Source organism: Pholcus phalangioides, unplaced genomic scaffold, assembly GCF_987345545.1.
Source record: "Pholcus phalangioides strain wild (caught in Gottingen) unplaced genomic scaffold, Ppha-v1.0 ptg000039l_1, whole genome shotgun sequence".
Taxonomy (NCBI): domain Eukaryota; kingdom Metazoa; phylum Arthropoda; class Arachnida; order Araneae; family Pholcidae; genus Pholcus; species Pholcus phalangioides.
The window spans coordinates 9,459,706-9,475,805 of NW_028301625.1; the positions used below are offsets into that span (position 1 = coordinate 9,459,706).

General features: G+C 36.5%; 1 protein-coding gene across 1 annotated transcript in view; it reads left to right on the forward strand.

Moving 5' to 3' along the window:
* LOC149065552 (uncharacterized) overlaps positions 1 to 16,100 on the forward strand; it is a 203,294-nt gene that overhangs the window by 74,306 nt on the left and 112,888 nt on the right. Inside the window, exon 3 of the mRNA XM_089253897.1 lies at positions 10,442 to 10,480. Within this exon, the coding sequence (XP_089110023.1) occupies positions 10,442 to 10,480 (39 nt within the window). The remainder of the gene's footprint in view (positions 1 to 10,441; positions 10,481 to 16,100) is intronic.

A 16,100-nucleotide genomic window follows, 5' to 3' on the forward strand; every position in this document is an offset into this window, starting at 1 on the left:
TATGACTTATCAAACAAAAAATAATAATAAGTAGTGCAGTGGTTAACGGTTCGCTGAAAAGTAATAAATAAGAATTAGCTTTTTACTGATGTGTTGTTCACTGCTGGAAAAACCAATAAAAATAAACGACGTGGTAAAGATCGCCAGAAGACATTTTCTCTTATCTTTTCTTGAACGAATCAAAGTAGCTTTCAAAGAAATCACAACACGTTAGAAAAGAATTTGTGTAACATTTGTAGCTTCCAAAGTTTATTTTTCTTCCGTATAACGTTGGTCTTGTGCGACTTTTTTTTTGTTTGGTGTAAGAGTGAGAGAGAGAGAGAAAGTAGAGTGTGTATGTGATGGAAAAGCATACACAAACCAACCTTTCTGTTCGAGATAGCTGTTGCAAGAAATCATGCACGTTCTGAAGAAGGAATTACGTGCCGCCCCAAGAAACCTCATTTGTTACACTGTTATCACCCGAATTCTGCCTATTTTGTTACCTAAACATTCTTTTTTTCTGTCGTTTTTTATGATCACTACGTTGTAACGATCACTTGCAAGATGGGCCAAACACTCGTGACGATTTGTCTCCCGCGTTATAAGTGCCGTGGAGATGCATAGTTTTATTATACAGGGTGTCGCAAAAGAGCTTTTAGAAAGAATGTGGTAAATCCTAGTTATTTTAAGAGAGCTTATAAAGAGCTTTTAAAAAGAATGTGGTAAATCCTAGTTATTTTAAGAGAGCTTATAAAGAGCTTTTAAAAAGAATGTGGTAAATCCTAGTTATTTTAAGAGAGCTTATAAAGAGCTTTTAAAAAGAATGTGGTAAATCCTAGTTATTTTTTCATGTATCCTACTAATTACGACGCTTGTGTATGGGCGTATGAATGGAGAAACAGATTTTCATTGACCGGGAATGATCCCAAAAAAAATAGGGATAGATTTTTAGTTGAAAATGCATGTGTGTATATATATATGATTCCATGAAGAATATTGCGTATCGAATGTGTGGTAAGCCCAAGCGTCTGGCAGCTTCACGAGCACTGCTGTTGCCTGCAGCTGATTCGCACGCTAACTCTTCCATTTCGGTTACAACACGCGACAAACGTGCCTTCCTTAAACATGGTCGTCCGGCTCTCTGTTACAAGGTCCTTCAGCGTTCCAGTTCCCTCAAACCGCTAAACAATCTTTATGAGGCCTGTCGTTGTTAAAGGCCCTTTCCCGTATTCTTCTGAACTCGGAATTTACACAAGCGGAATGGTCGCTAATTCATATATATATATATATATATATGGTTCACATAATACTTCACCAGCAAAGCTCCACCCCTCACACTCAGCATCCCTGTTCACATACACGGTTTAGAACGGTGAACTTGTTGTAGATTAGGAGCGCAAATTCTTATAACCGTCTCATTTGCACATTTCCACCGAAGTCGCTCGTACCAGCGCCCCCTATTAGCTGTTTTTTGAATTTTTTTTCCCTGTCTTAAAAAAAATTGCCGTGAGCTCCTACTCTGCCACGAAGCTGGGCTGGAAGAGATCTCGGCAACGGGATAAGTCCAGTGGCAAAGTTCTGGCGTTCATTCATTAATTCGATGCTAACCCTGTAGACCGTTTTTTATTTAGGTAATTTTTCCGGTTTTTATGAATTTTTAAAGTTTCTACGGACACACATATATATAATACCAAGATGCGTTTAATTTTGTGACTTTCAAGCATATTTATTACAAAAATGGATAGCCAAGCTTCAAGAGGATAAAATTTTATATATAATAATCATTATAATTTTCTTTACACTAGAATAGTTAGGGTGATCTTGACGATGAAATTAAATTGACAAAATCATTTTTCGCTGAAATAACTATATATATATGGACCCATTTCTAAGCCTAAAGAAGCTTCAACTTCAGTAAAACATACCTCGGTCCATTATGGCCATGAGAGATCAACCCACAAACTTGGTTTACTATACACTAATTTAACATATCGTCAACCGGAACAACTTTGTCTTTTTTTTTTTTTGTTTCACTGCTTTGTCACCCGATAACATAAAGTCTGCAAAAAACATGAAAAGTCTGCAAAATCGTCAAAACTATAAGTCTTGATCTATAGTTTCATAATCTGCGGAAACATGACAACTTAAGTAAACATTTACACGTTAAAAAAATAAAAAAAACCGCGTAGGGAAAATTACCCTGGAAACTTGGCAAGATTGCTAACTGTGTTAAAACCTGGAAATCATCGGAAATTTTTAAACCATGAAAACACCTTACACATTAGTATTAACTCTTTATTGTATAAAGCAAGGTACACAGAATTATTCAAAACATTAAAATCGGAGGGTTTAAAATTTACAAACCTAAAAGTTCAAAGAAAACTTTGACATTTTTGTCCGTAAAAGTGAATTTGCCGCGGTTTTCATTGCGAGGAAAGTCAATTGAAGGGTAAAAGTGTAAGACAGTGTTCACACTTATAGTGCCAAAAAATAAATCGCAAAAAAAAAACTGTTTTTGCAGCCCGTTGGGACTTTCACATTAGGAACACTTAGGACCGTATTCACCGACATGGTTTAAACCTGTAGTTACAATTTTTGGATAAGAGATCAACATAGATTGGTTAAAACCCTGAATTTAACCAATCCGTATCGATCTCTTATCAAAAAATTGTGACTATATCTTAAACCATGTCGGTGAATACCGCCCTTAGAGAACCACTTATTCCACTTTGAGGACTGTCACTCACTTTCCCCATTAACAACATTATAAAGCATTGCTCATTTTACATTGCAACGTAAAAAACGATGTTTGAATATTTTTAGGACACAGCGTTTAATAATGTTATCCTTGAATTTTATCCATAACGTACATGGCATTATGTACATTATGTCTTGTACATTAAGTTAATCTCCATCAGGTATGTTTGGGAATAAAAAAAAAATTCCTCTGTGTTAGTCGTACAAAGATATGGCAACTCGAACTCCCCGTCTCCATAGAATTGAGTGAGTTTATCAATAAAATGCTTGACACTTTTTTTCGCCAAGAACTTATCACAACGAACATTCTAAGCTGTTTAAGAATCATACCATCAGTCTCTTCGTGACCACGTTGACATTCATCTTTTCATCATGTTCGAATACGGCTGAATTATATCCATCTTCACAGGGAAGAAGCGAGAAGAGCAAGAGCGACTAATTCCTGTCCAATATCTTCAGTATGTTCTGCATTTTGCTCGGATTCTTTCTGATTCAGATGTGCCATGTAAAGAAAACGCACAATGAACGAACGAACGTGGGGATTTATAGCAGTGCCTGTTTTCTTAAACACTAGCTGCCCTCATTACAGGCCCGCTTAGGACCGTTATGAAGTGAAAGGCAAGAGAGCAATGTGTGTGTATTTGTGAAGTGCGTGTTGTTTCAGAACCAGGAAAAACTCAACATGTCCTTCTGAACTTGTTAGTAATATTACTTATTAATATTTTCGGCAGGAAAAGTGAACTGCTTCAGCGGCGCCATCTTGGATTCGCCGTGATTCAACCTCATTGGTCGACTGAGTTGCTGGTCAGGGATTGGCTGAAAAAAGATACACAAGATACAATTTATTAATTCAAAATTAGTTAGAAGGCGAAGAAAAAGAAGAATATAATTAGTAATTTTAAAAAAGATCGTAGTGGATAGATGAAGAAGATTTTTATATAAAATTTTTAAAGTCATTCCTGATATTTCTATCAGAAATCACAGATTTTTTTTGTTTTTTATGGATTTTTTAAGAAAATATTTTTGAAAAGATGGGTAAAGGAAATGAAGAAAAAGAAACTCTGTTGTTTGCTAATTTAATGGAGCTGGTCGCTGCTCCTAGAGTTCTCGTTTGTTACTTCACGAGTATATTTCCAGCCTCCTTCAGAAATCGATGGAGTATTGCTCTCTTATCTTTTTTTGAGCTTTGCTGGACGATATCATGCATGCAAGACTTTGCGAACTCGAACATGTGTATGTAGAATTCAGGCTAACCGCGGATTCAGAGTCCGAAGAAGTCTACGATGACGACGTGCTTTCTTGCGTCGTGAAACTGAACTCGCGTAGATCGCTGCTTCCATCATACTCGATGGCAGTGGCACTTGCGACGCCGGCACCTCCATCGGTTGGGTTCGGGGAGCTGCTCTGCCCAGTTCCTTCGTTACCGGGCCGGGGCTGGGTCGGCTGCTTCTCGCCTTGACCTGCCAAGTTGTCTTGATGCTTGGTTTGTTTGCCGAAGTCCGTAGATTTGGACTTCGCCTGCTACGACATTAGCTGCCGCGTTGGTACTGTCCAAGTTCGGGCTGTCCGCAATTTTTTGGGTTTTCAGTCTCTTGTGGTCCTGAAACTGTTTCCAGACCTTTTTTGGGATATTTTTCGCAAAATTAAAGTTTTTCCCGGATTTTCTAAAAATTGCAGGTGATATGGTCACCGCTGTTTCTTGGGTATTATCTTCCATTTCTCGGTTTTTTCGAGAGTTCGCGAGTTCAGACTTGTACACCGAACAACCGCGGAAGACACTTGGGTGCCCTTCCCCACAATTACTGCACACAGGGGGATCAATTCCGCGTTTCCTGATGCACTGTTTAACATCGTGAAGTCCGCACAAAACCGGCATTTTTGGGGAGATCACATTTATCACCTCGGTGACCCCATTTTTGGCAGCGGAAGCAAATACTTAAAGTTTTGCGATTTGGGTTCCGGCGATGTCTTTCGACCGTTATTGCAACGAGTAGCAGTTGCTCAAGTCCAAAAATCTTTCTGGACTTGTCGACGCTTGGCAGGTCAACTTTCCATAGTGGAAGAATCTTAGACCGTAACCGTCGCCTTCGGGATCGCATGTGGGTTACTCGGATCGGTTCAAATCCATTTTCAACAAGCTCTTGTTGAATGTCTTCAGCGGGTATGGCTGAGTCGAGTCCGCGTAGGATCACGCTAAACGTTTCGGCGTCAGGGCCAGACTGCCTTAGTATTTGAATTTTCTCATCAGTGAGAAACTCAATGATCTTGTCTCGATCCGAGGTGAGGGTGAAAGTGATTCTATAATCACCGCGCGTAAATTTCACTTCACACGCGTCGTGACACAGTTCTTGTATTTTCTTGGCCACCGAACGCCATCGTCGGTTACACCGGATCACCAGCGAGTATTTCGCTCCTTGTGGACGTTCAAGTGACGGCTGGTTGTGGCCGTCTGGCTCGCCGATCGTTATGGGCGGAGCTTCGTCGCTGCTAGTGGCGTGCGATTGGTCCATTTGAACCGGTGCAGCCGTCGAATCAGAAGTTGGTGTAGCTGACTGTTTGTCTATGTCCCGTGCTGGGGCCTTTTCGCCTTTCTCGGGAACGGCTTTATCCTGTTTTTTCTGCTGTTTTTCCGGTAATTTTTCGGGAGTGGCATTTTTTCGTGGTTGTTCCACAGCTTGGGCCCACGTTCGTGGTTCAGGTTGTTTCACTTGCCGGGGCTGCTCCTTGGGAGCGGGCTTGTTGGTGGTGTCGTGTTCTCTCAGGAAATCCGGAACCTTTATCCAGTATTTGCCCAAGTCCTGCATCGCTTTGGTTATCTTTTGGGAGCAGCTCTCGCCTTTCGCTAAGTTGACCTGCTTGCTAAAATAGCAGGTTGCAGTGCTGGACATAAGCTTCCTAGCATACTGTCTTAGTAACAACCTGAGCTGCAGGACGTTGGCTCCTTCTGGCTGTTTCTGGATCTTCCGGAAGAGTTCAAACATCTTTTGTAGCATTTTGTCCTTCTCGCATGCCAACTTCTCGTCGGAGGGGATGTCGGCTCCGTAACAGCTTTGGCACCAGAGATTGTAGTGTCGAGTGGTTCGGCTGAGGTAGCTGAACGTGGCGCTGGCTTGAGCGGCAGCGTCGGCCTTCTTATTGCTGAAGGCTTCTGTTAGCTTGGCCCAGTCGTCATTCCCCTGGACGAGAACTTCTCCGTGCACGAAGCAGGCAGGTTGCGTTTTAACGAGGTTTGACATCATCGAATTTTTAGAGTATTTCTTATTAGCACTTTTATAAGTTACATTGTTACCCGACTGAGTACGGGTATGTAGCTATTAGGCTAAGCTGTCTAGTACAGCATCATGTTTGCTATGTGTGGCAATCCTAGGAGCTCGGAAAATGCGTGCTCTCTCTCTCGCTGTCACATCGAGGGGAAACGTGGGAAACGAAAACGCACAATGAGATTAATAACTACTGTGATGGTCATTCCTCTGATTATTCTTCCTTGTACGAGTTGCCCCAATCTGATTCGTTGTAGAAGCACTCGGAACGGATTGGTCCTTCTTATCGAGTGCCATTTGCCAACGACTTCTCCCGGTGCAGCATCAATTCTACGTCTCTTCTCTTTTGTGAACTCTGGTTGCAGTGTAGTATCATCATAATTTTCATAGTTGTGGCCTCCCAATATTGTTTTAATGCGTCTTGGCATCTGAACGATCTCTAAAAAACACAATAAGTGCACGATTTGGAAAAAAGTATGCAAGAATTTGAGAAAATGGCGGCTGGCAAAAAGTTGCCCCATTTTCACCAAGCTTCTTGGTACAACATTGCTAAGTTATATCATTGAACTCAAATATAATATAAAACTTACATCTATAAGTGAATTTTGAAAGAGGATTATATTCTATATCAAGCAAAATAAGTAGTTTGTACTTATTTTTGAATGAATGGTTAGGGCGAGATCCTTTTGTAGCTATCAAAAAATTATGTTCTACAAGGGAAGGCAAAAACACCAAAACAACGATAAAGACCTGTAAACAACTGGTGAGTCTGAAAACGCGTAAAAACGCTATCATTTAATGTCTTCTCAGTTCAATGAATATATTGGTACCTCTGTTGGTTGGTTCAAGAACTCGGAAGGGTGCAAAACATCATCTTTTTTTAAAAAACTTGGAAAGTTGCCCCACGTTTGGCTGAGTTGTCCCGGTCGACGATATATTGAAGTTTAGAGAAATAACATAGCCTTTATAAATTCAAAGCTATCACATACGCTGCACACTGACAAAGTGGCTCAAATTGATATCTAGGCAGTAAAAATATCCAGAACTTCCTACATAAGAAACAAATGTACTCATAAAAGTTATTGATGACTGAATCCCGGAAAAGCGTGTCTAGACGCTTTATAACGGAAAAAATCTCATTTTTTTTAAAGTAAACTCTGTTAATAGGTTTAGCGCAACATCTTAAAACAAGTATACCTTTGTAAATACATTATTGCGAATTCACAAAGTGATGTATCCATCAGTACTTTTTATTTTTAGCGTGAAATTATATACTTGAAATGGTTAGTATTGGATTGATGGTTTAGTTGTTTGCTAGAATTTACTGTCGAGTTTAGAGTAGATTTGCACGAAACTACGCGTGACGTTTACAAAAAAAAAAGATCTTCACTCTTCTGGAATTCAAAAAGCACAAATACAGGAACTCGGCTATATATAAGCACGTTTTTTTTCCCCACATTTTTAAAGCATTGCTATAATATATTGTGCATCAAAGTTTTTCCTTACTCCTGTGTGAAATACAAATTTAAGCTTCATGTTTCTGAAAAAATTCGTGTTGAGGCGCACGCGTTTTATCTTGAAAAACACTTTCGCATCTTTTTTTTCTGATCTACAAGAATTTGTTATGTAATAAAAAGATCCACCATTGCGTTATTCCAATCTCTTGGCTCATCCGATTTTGTGAGACAATTTGTGAACAAAGCAGCTAACATACTGGCAAATTCTTCTGCTTCCTTAACAGTGTCTATTGAAATCCCATCTTCACCTGGGCATTTGCCTTTTTTCATACATCTTATAGCCTTGTAGACTTCTTCTTTCAGCACAGGTGCTATTTGTTCAAATTCTGCTCCATTTTCTTTCCTTCTTGCTCCCTTTCCTCTTCCTCTTTCCGATTCCTTTTTCTACAAGTTTGTACAAAGTATTCTAAAATTTCTCAATAATGATAATAATTTCATTTCCATCTTTTGTTATGATTCCATCTTCCCTTTTTAGTGCAAAAATTTCTTTTATTCCAACACACAGATTTCGTTTTGCTGATTTTAAGCTCATATTATCTTCCAGTGCTTTCTTTACAATATCGCAATTGAAATTCCTTACATCTTGTGTAATCCACGTTTCGTAGTTTTACAAAGTTCTGCTTATTCCAGTTTATACTGGCAGTTTAATACAAAAAATAACAAAATTTTGTTTCTGCCTTTGAAGTCGAAATTCAGTGTATAATATTTGAAATTAAGTTGTTGCCACCACAAAATATGTATAGGATGACGTCCAAAAATCATATTAACACTTCTTTAATGATAGTTTCATACTAAAAGTTTACGTTTTGAGCACTTTAGTCTCGAGAAAGAATATTTCTCAACGTCATTATGAGTTTATATCTTATTTTGAGTTTCTTCAACCATTTAACTCAAGGGGGGTCTAAAGTGCTTTCAAAAGAGCAAACACATTAATTGCATATGATTTCTTGAATAAACTTTTTTTTCTGTTTTTAGCCCAACAGGAACTTTCGAAACAAATTTTAATTAAATTTGAAAGTTAAGAAAAGTTTCATAAATATTCTTACGTTTTAATAAATATATATAAAAAAATTAAAAAAAATCATTGAGAATTTGCGGAAAGAGTGATTTTGCATGCGTCGCTTACAATTGGGAGGGAAATTTATCGAAAAATTATACTGCATGCAATTATTTCTGTATATGCCGAAGTGTATATGGAGAATCGATTATTTACGTTAAAAAAAGGCAGGCACGGGCCAATCAACTTTTGATTTCGATAAAAATGAACATAAAGCCCGATATAATGCGTACGGCTTATAGTGAAAATCTCGCTATTACGAGCAATTAACAAGCGATTGTCAAAGAGATAACGCTAAAGATACAAAAATAATTAGTTATTTTAAGTTTTTTACTTTAATAAGTTTCACTTTATTTTAATAAAGTGAGTTATTAATGAATGAAAATCCTAACACATTCGCTATAAAAACAACGAAAATTTTCATAAAGCATGTTTTGTCTTCCCCTTTTTTTAAGAATCAATCATGGAATGGACTGGACAGACTGGTATTTTTTTAAATCTTTTCACCCTATTCATAGTGTTAGATACGGTCATGTTAGTAGTTCGTTATAGATAAGAAGACCACATTCTGTATATTATCTTCTTGTTACTGTATTTATATAGGAGGTGAAAAATGGAGAAAGACCTACTTTTATCTGTAGGTGTTGTGGTCGGACAGGTGGTAGATGACCTTTGGTTTTGATATCGTTGTTATTTCCCTTGAAAAATCCCCCCTTCTTGGAATCTTCCAATATTGGACACAAGGCAAACAGTTCTTAATCATTTTCTCTGCCTTAAATGTTTTTTGACACTTTTATAGTGCAACGAATACTCCAGTTGCAAAAACTGCTGCATTTTACTAAGTGCGAAATTTTGTTACACAATGAACAATGTATATATGCATAAGTAGCAAACTCTGGAATCTAGATGCATATTTCAGCAAAAGTATTTTAAAATAAAAGGGAAAAAAGAAAGGTATTTATCTAATTTTTTTCTTCATTTATGTTTCCCCATTATTTCTCTAAAACTTTAAAATTCGTTTATAACCAAAGCCCGTTGCAACGACATTTTTTCCTCTGATTGTGAACTGTCGTTATAACGGACTTGCACTATATTAAGAAAAGGAGCTCATACACGAGAAGAGTATAAATTGATGTTACTATGCAATAGATTCAATATATCATGATGGACAAGGATGCATATCCTTCTGAGTTTGTGGACCAGATATGCGGTAATTCTGCCACTCACGAGCCAGAAACTTGTGCCCATAGGGTGACCATGTAACCAGTATTATACGAGACATTCCCGTAATCTTGGTCGTTTTTCATAGAATGTCCCGTTTTTTCCCTTATTTTCAATGAAGTGTACTTGAATTTCTGTAATCAAGAATTGAGATTATTTTCATTACTCATAAATTAACACCTTCGATCATTTTTATGGCTGTAATTGACAACCTTACTTACATTTGACAATTTTTTTTTGGTTGTAATTGGCCACTTAACTTATCTTTTATAATTTTGTTGACTGTAATTGCCAACCTTACTGTTGACAACTTTTTTGGCTGCAATTGGGCTTTTTACTTGAAATTGGCAATTTTTATTATCAACAATTGGTGATATCCCGTATGGACCCCGATTTCTTCCATTTTTATGAAGGAATTATTACAGCATGGGCATTTACGTGTATCGATACTTTCAAACTGGAACACCTTTCGCGGGCCCGGAGGGAACCTCTTGGTGGGACGCATATGGCCCACGGACCGAAGGTTTTGCAGCCTGATGTTGGAGATCAGCAACACGTTGTATAATCTGTTATTCTAATTATTACTATGTGCAATGTAAAACTTATACGTGGACACCTCAGTAATTTGTTTTTCTTTTTTTCCTTAGGCAATCTTGGTATTTCATTTCATGCGAGCTTATGCTCAGGTAAGATTTGGTTGATCCAATTTGCGTTAATTAATTGTAAATGTGATAATTTTATGTATGCGAAGTATCAAATGAAATATCAAGAAAAATAAACAAATACGCTCATTATCAATTTTTGTGTGTAGGTTAATAAAACGGGTAAAGGCAATTTTGCCCACAAAAATTAATCGTCTACTCATTAGATTTAGTACTTTAGAGATTCAGTTTCACATTAACAGGGTGATTCTAAATTCATGGGACAAACTTTAACAGGTGATATAACACTCTTAAACAAGCATTTTTGTTTATAAAATGTGCGGTCAAATTGCAATAGCCAAGTAGTAACAATAAGTAATTTCTGCAATAAGTGCAATAAATCATTCAAGGGTGCAGGGTATTGTCATGTAGTAGCCTTTCTCATGGGGCAACCTGGATAACGCAAATTCTACCACAAGTCATTACACCGCTCGACCATAGTTTGGCGCTGCATAATCTTGATGGTCCTGGCACCAATAGAAAACAAACTCGAATCCAATCCAAAGGTAGCATATGTGCCATCGAATGATTGATAGTACTTATCGCAGCAAATCCGTCAGAAATATATTACATTTGTTTTTGGTGAAGTGCTATTGAACACTCTCTAAAAACACCCACTACCACCTTTGCTATCGTGATTCGACCGCACAATCTATGATCAAAAATGCTGGTTTAGGGGTCTATATCACCTCCTAAAGCTTGTTTCATGAATTTAGAATGCCCTGTATGCTTAATCCATTTTATTTCATTCTTTCTCTTTCTAATTGTTCTTTCTTAATAAGCAATAATTCTAACATTCTTCTTTTATAATGATTATATATAATTTGATTTATTATATATATATCTTTAAATTTTTATAATTGATAATGATAAAAACACTTTATATTTCTTATTTAATTTGATTTAATAGAATAAAATTACCACACATCATGATACAATTTTTAATATTTTAAAGAAAAATGTATTTATATTTATTATAATATTTTTTGTATGAAATTACTCAAAATAATGATCATTGTCACTTATGAAAATATGATTTTTATGAATCGATCCTCGAGTAGCTCGAAATTCCCATCAGTAATTCTGTTTGCTATATTGTTGTACAGTGTAATTGAAATACTTATCTGAGTGTTTTTCGTATAGCTCCAAATATAATTTAATTTATCCGTCGGCCTTGAATAAAATAATAAATATATACTGAAGTACTGATATCATTTGTGATGCAAAGAGAATACATGGAGTAGCGCTTATTCATCGCGTGCTATAGAATATATTTTATTGCTATCTAGGTGAAAAAAAAATGTATTTTGAAATATCGCAGTTAAATCTTTACACAACAATATATCTGCATTTATATTTTCGTACCAAGTAATGCTTTGACAGAATATTCGTATAATGGTATTTAACGAGTAAACATTTAAAAAACACCATTCGGAGAAAATAAGAAGTATAACCTTATTTTGGAGAGACAGTTGGAAACTATGCTGGGAGAAGGGATTAAATTACGTTTTTGTATTTGCATTTGAAAAAAAACAAGCAAACTCGCACGCTGCCGATTCCACGTAAATTTAATACGGGCTTTCGAAAACCGATTTCTGAGCCCAAAAGCATTATATATAGCAATATAGCAAAATTTATTTTGAAAGTTTAAGGCAGGCAAATTTATTTCGAAAGTTTAAGGCAAACAAATTTATTTTTTTTATTCCTGAAAGCAAAAAAAAAACTTTTAGGTAGGCGTAATATAGCAGTTTTTTCCAAGTTGAAGTTCTGATTGGATGGTGGATCTTGTCGAGATGTTTGAATTCATTCATGTCTCACTTCAAAATCCTACTTTTATATTCATTTATGCTATGAGAGTGGCTTTACAAAAAGTAAGTGAATGAAATAAAATTATACAAGGGAAAAAACGTATTTCAGAATTGAACCCCTGAAAAAAGTCTAATCTCGTCTCTAAAAATAAATAAAATAAATTTGCACTTAAGTTTTCTAAATTTCTTTCTTTCAATTTTGTGAAGAAATTCAACTGAAGAACTTCTAATATCTAAGAAGACCACTCTGATATTTGTTGATATCGCATAATTGAAGTGGAAATTATAAATTGAATACGTGGAAATTATAATAGAAGCTATATAGAATTTAAAACCATTTAAATACGCAACAAAGAATTACACTGAAGTGGTAGAAAAACTGGTACACCCACCTATAATATCGTGACGGCTCCACTCGAGTAGGAATGATGCCGAACCTTAATCATAAATGGATCGAACCCCACCGTCGCCACAGTGGTGGTCGGCTGAAGTTGGTTTTCTATGGGTTACAACTTTGAGGCGCCAAGGCGAGCCGATCTCCCATATAAAAATGTCACACCACAGCGAGCAGCAGGCCCACAATGGTGCAATATTTCAGTCATTGTGCTTCACTCACTTCACTTCTGAAATATAGATGTCAACACTGAAAAATCAAACACAACACTAGATACACACTCAAACTGTTAGATACACACATTTACACTTCCGGCACAACTCACTAGGTAAAACATTGCTCATAGATAGCGATAAACCTGAGTTGTGCTCGATTTGAAAGAAAGAAAGAAAAGTCATCAAAGGTACAACATGTACCAATTCGTTAGAAGTTCAGCAGTGGAATGTGGATGAGGTGCAAAAACCATCTGAGGGGCGTGGTGATAAGATGCTCGTTTACCACCGTGAAGGTTGCCATCAGGCCCCACGTTCAATCATGGGGGGGGGGGGGAATGTAGGTGGAAAGGTATTTTCCCTAACGAGCTTGGGGCGACTACCGAGGGATGGCACCTTCATATTCAACCCAACTCTATAACGGCGGTAAATTTCAGTTTGGCGATGTGGCCGGAGTTGGTGTGTGGTGATAGAAGTGACTGTGCGGTTTAGTAGTCATCAAAGGTATTCGAGTGGACCTTCGGCTCTGAAAGCCCAATTCAAGGAGAAGCTGTGGCAGTTACAGTTCGCAACTGACGATTGTTGAATCAGCAACATTGAAATCTGTAGTGATTTGAGGCAATGTTGTGCACGCTTATCTTGTGAAACGATTCTTGTCAGCCGTTAGAGGTCCCGTTCCTTCAAGATTTTTTTCCGCCCGCACCTTTGTCGGAGATTTGTTTTCCGAATTCTTTATATTCAAGGAACACTCTTGCGATGGTTGTGTGCAAATATCTAAATTTCATCTCTACCTCGGATATGCTGTGACCCATTTCACAAACGCCGACCATTAGGTCATGTTAAGTCACTTAAATTGTGACAACCTACCATTATAGCAGCAGAAACCGATCAAACAGCTTCCCTAACTGTTTTCTCATATAGGTGCTGCTGATCGCATCGAGTTACCTTGTTTGGTCGCGTCTCTCCTTTATTTGCAAACGCTCGTCTACACCAGTATTTCTGGCACTTCAGTGTACAGGAAGAACAATACTGATGTCAAAAACCAGAATGTTTCGTGCATTGATTTCTGGTGCTGATGTTCCAGATTCAATTTGCAGTGTAGGCATAATAACTTGTCAAGATGCTCGGATCTGACTCTCTACTATAAGTTTTTGTCAACAAGATCCTAAAAAACAGTATTAATGCTACAACAAAGGCTATAACCGACAAACTGCACAAGGAGGTGACTCAAATATTATACATTTTTTTTAAATTCAGCAACCGAGAATAAAAGAATTTGTTATTAAAAAACTAAAAATTTTATGAGAAAAATATAATACAATACCGGATAATAAATTATTTTTGTCTTCATCTAAGCATGAATAAGCTTCTTAAAAATCGACGAATTCAATGGATCAGAGGATTTCATTTTTTATACGATAGACCTAACGAAATTCAATTTTTTTGATGATTAATTAAAGCAACTTTTTTCTCTATTACGATTTGTGAGTATTGATGTTCATTAATCAACAGGCGAATAAAATATGGATATTTTAAGAAAAAAAATTCAAAAAATACCATAAGGCTTGTTGAGGCGAGACCTTTTTGCATTTCAATCAGGTTGATCGAATATCCATGATGGGACATAAATCTATAGCGAAAAGAGCTGCACAGTATTAAATTGGTGGATTTATACAGGCCGTCCCCCAAAATGTTTGCACAGCAAATATCTCTGTAACCGTTGACTTCAGAAACATACTTTCAATTACAAAAAGTTTTCAAATATGACGTGCAGCTACTTACAATCTGAGAAATTTGTTTGAAGAGTGCTGTACATAAAAAAAAAATAACTTTCTATGCAGTCTCTATGTGCTAGAACTTTCGATTATTGAAATTTAGATCCCGCTCTGAAAAGTTATACGCAAAATATTTCATATTTTAAATACAATATCCATTGAGGTATTAAATATATGAAACAACCATGTTTTTTGGCAACTTATCACTGTGTTGGCAAGATTTCCTTGACTCAACCGTAGCCATTTTTAGGGACTACACAAATAGGATGAACTCAACCATTTTACTTTTTTATTCACAATAAATAACAATTGCACTTTTGAATATTATTTTGACAACTACAGAATTTTACAAATTAGAATTTTAATTTACGTTTCGCAATATGTCAACCTTACCCTCAATCATTGGCGACAAATGCAGAAAACTTCAGACAAATATCTCCGTTAATATTGCATTCAAAAATATGACTTTTTTTTGTAAATGATTTTCCAGGGCCGTATTCACATTTCACTACTTAGAAGTTTTATCACAATGTCTACATAATGAGTAAAGTTTTCTATTTTTATGCATACGACCCTCCTGGGAAATTTAAGACATTTTGAGTAACCGCACACCATGTCGAAGTAGAATACGATCCGCAAAAAACTAAAAATGTAATCTGTCGATAATTATATGTATCGATAATATAATGAGCATTTTTTTCGAGAGAAAAAACATTTTTAAATTTTATCAATAAACCAACGCTTGTCGAAGAGCGATGAACGAGAAAAAAATAATTTTGAGTCAACAAGTGTCTTACAAGATGTGCAACATGATATTCACAAACAAAATTATAGTGGATTCATAATAAATTAATAACGGAGAATTTTAATGATGCTAGACCGTTTTTTTATCAAATCGTTTTCAAACTTTCGATTTAAATTAATTGTGGAGTAAACAAGTTTAGGTGACAGAGAAAAACTGATTTAAAAAATTTTTTTACAAGCTAATTAAGTTCAAAATTTCAATTTGAATTCCAAAAACAATTTTTTTACTACGGCGCAAAATAATTTTAAAGCTGTTTCAAGCTAAATTTGACATTATGCAGGGTGCATAGCAAACAGAGGGTATCATGTTTTACTGGCGAACCGTTGATCCTAGAGGTATACTTCCAATGAGAAAAAGTTTTTAACTAATGTGTAGTACTCAGATATACTATTCATGTTTCAAGGGGTTGCATACTTTTTAAAATAAAAACGTTAACTTTTTATACAGTTCCCGTGTGTCCAGATGTATAAACCTCTATCACTATCCCCCCACTACCTCATCCACGACCACCCAATCTCCCTTTAAACTGTCGTTGTTAGTGGAAATTACTTCATCAACACGTGGCTCGACGATAAGTAGCTCCGTTATAACTGGCCCTCTAAAACCCTAAC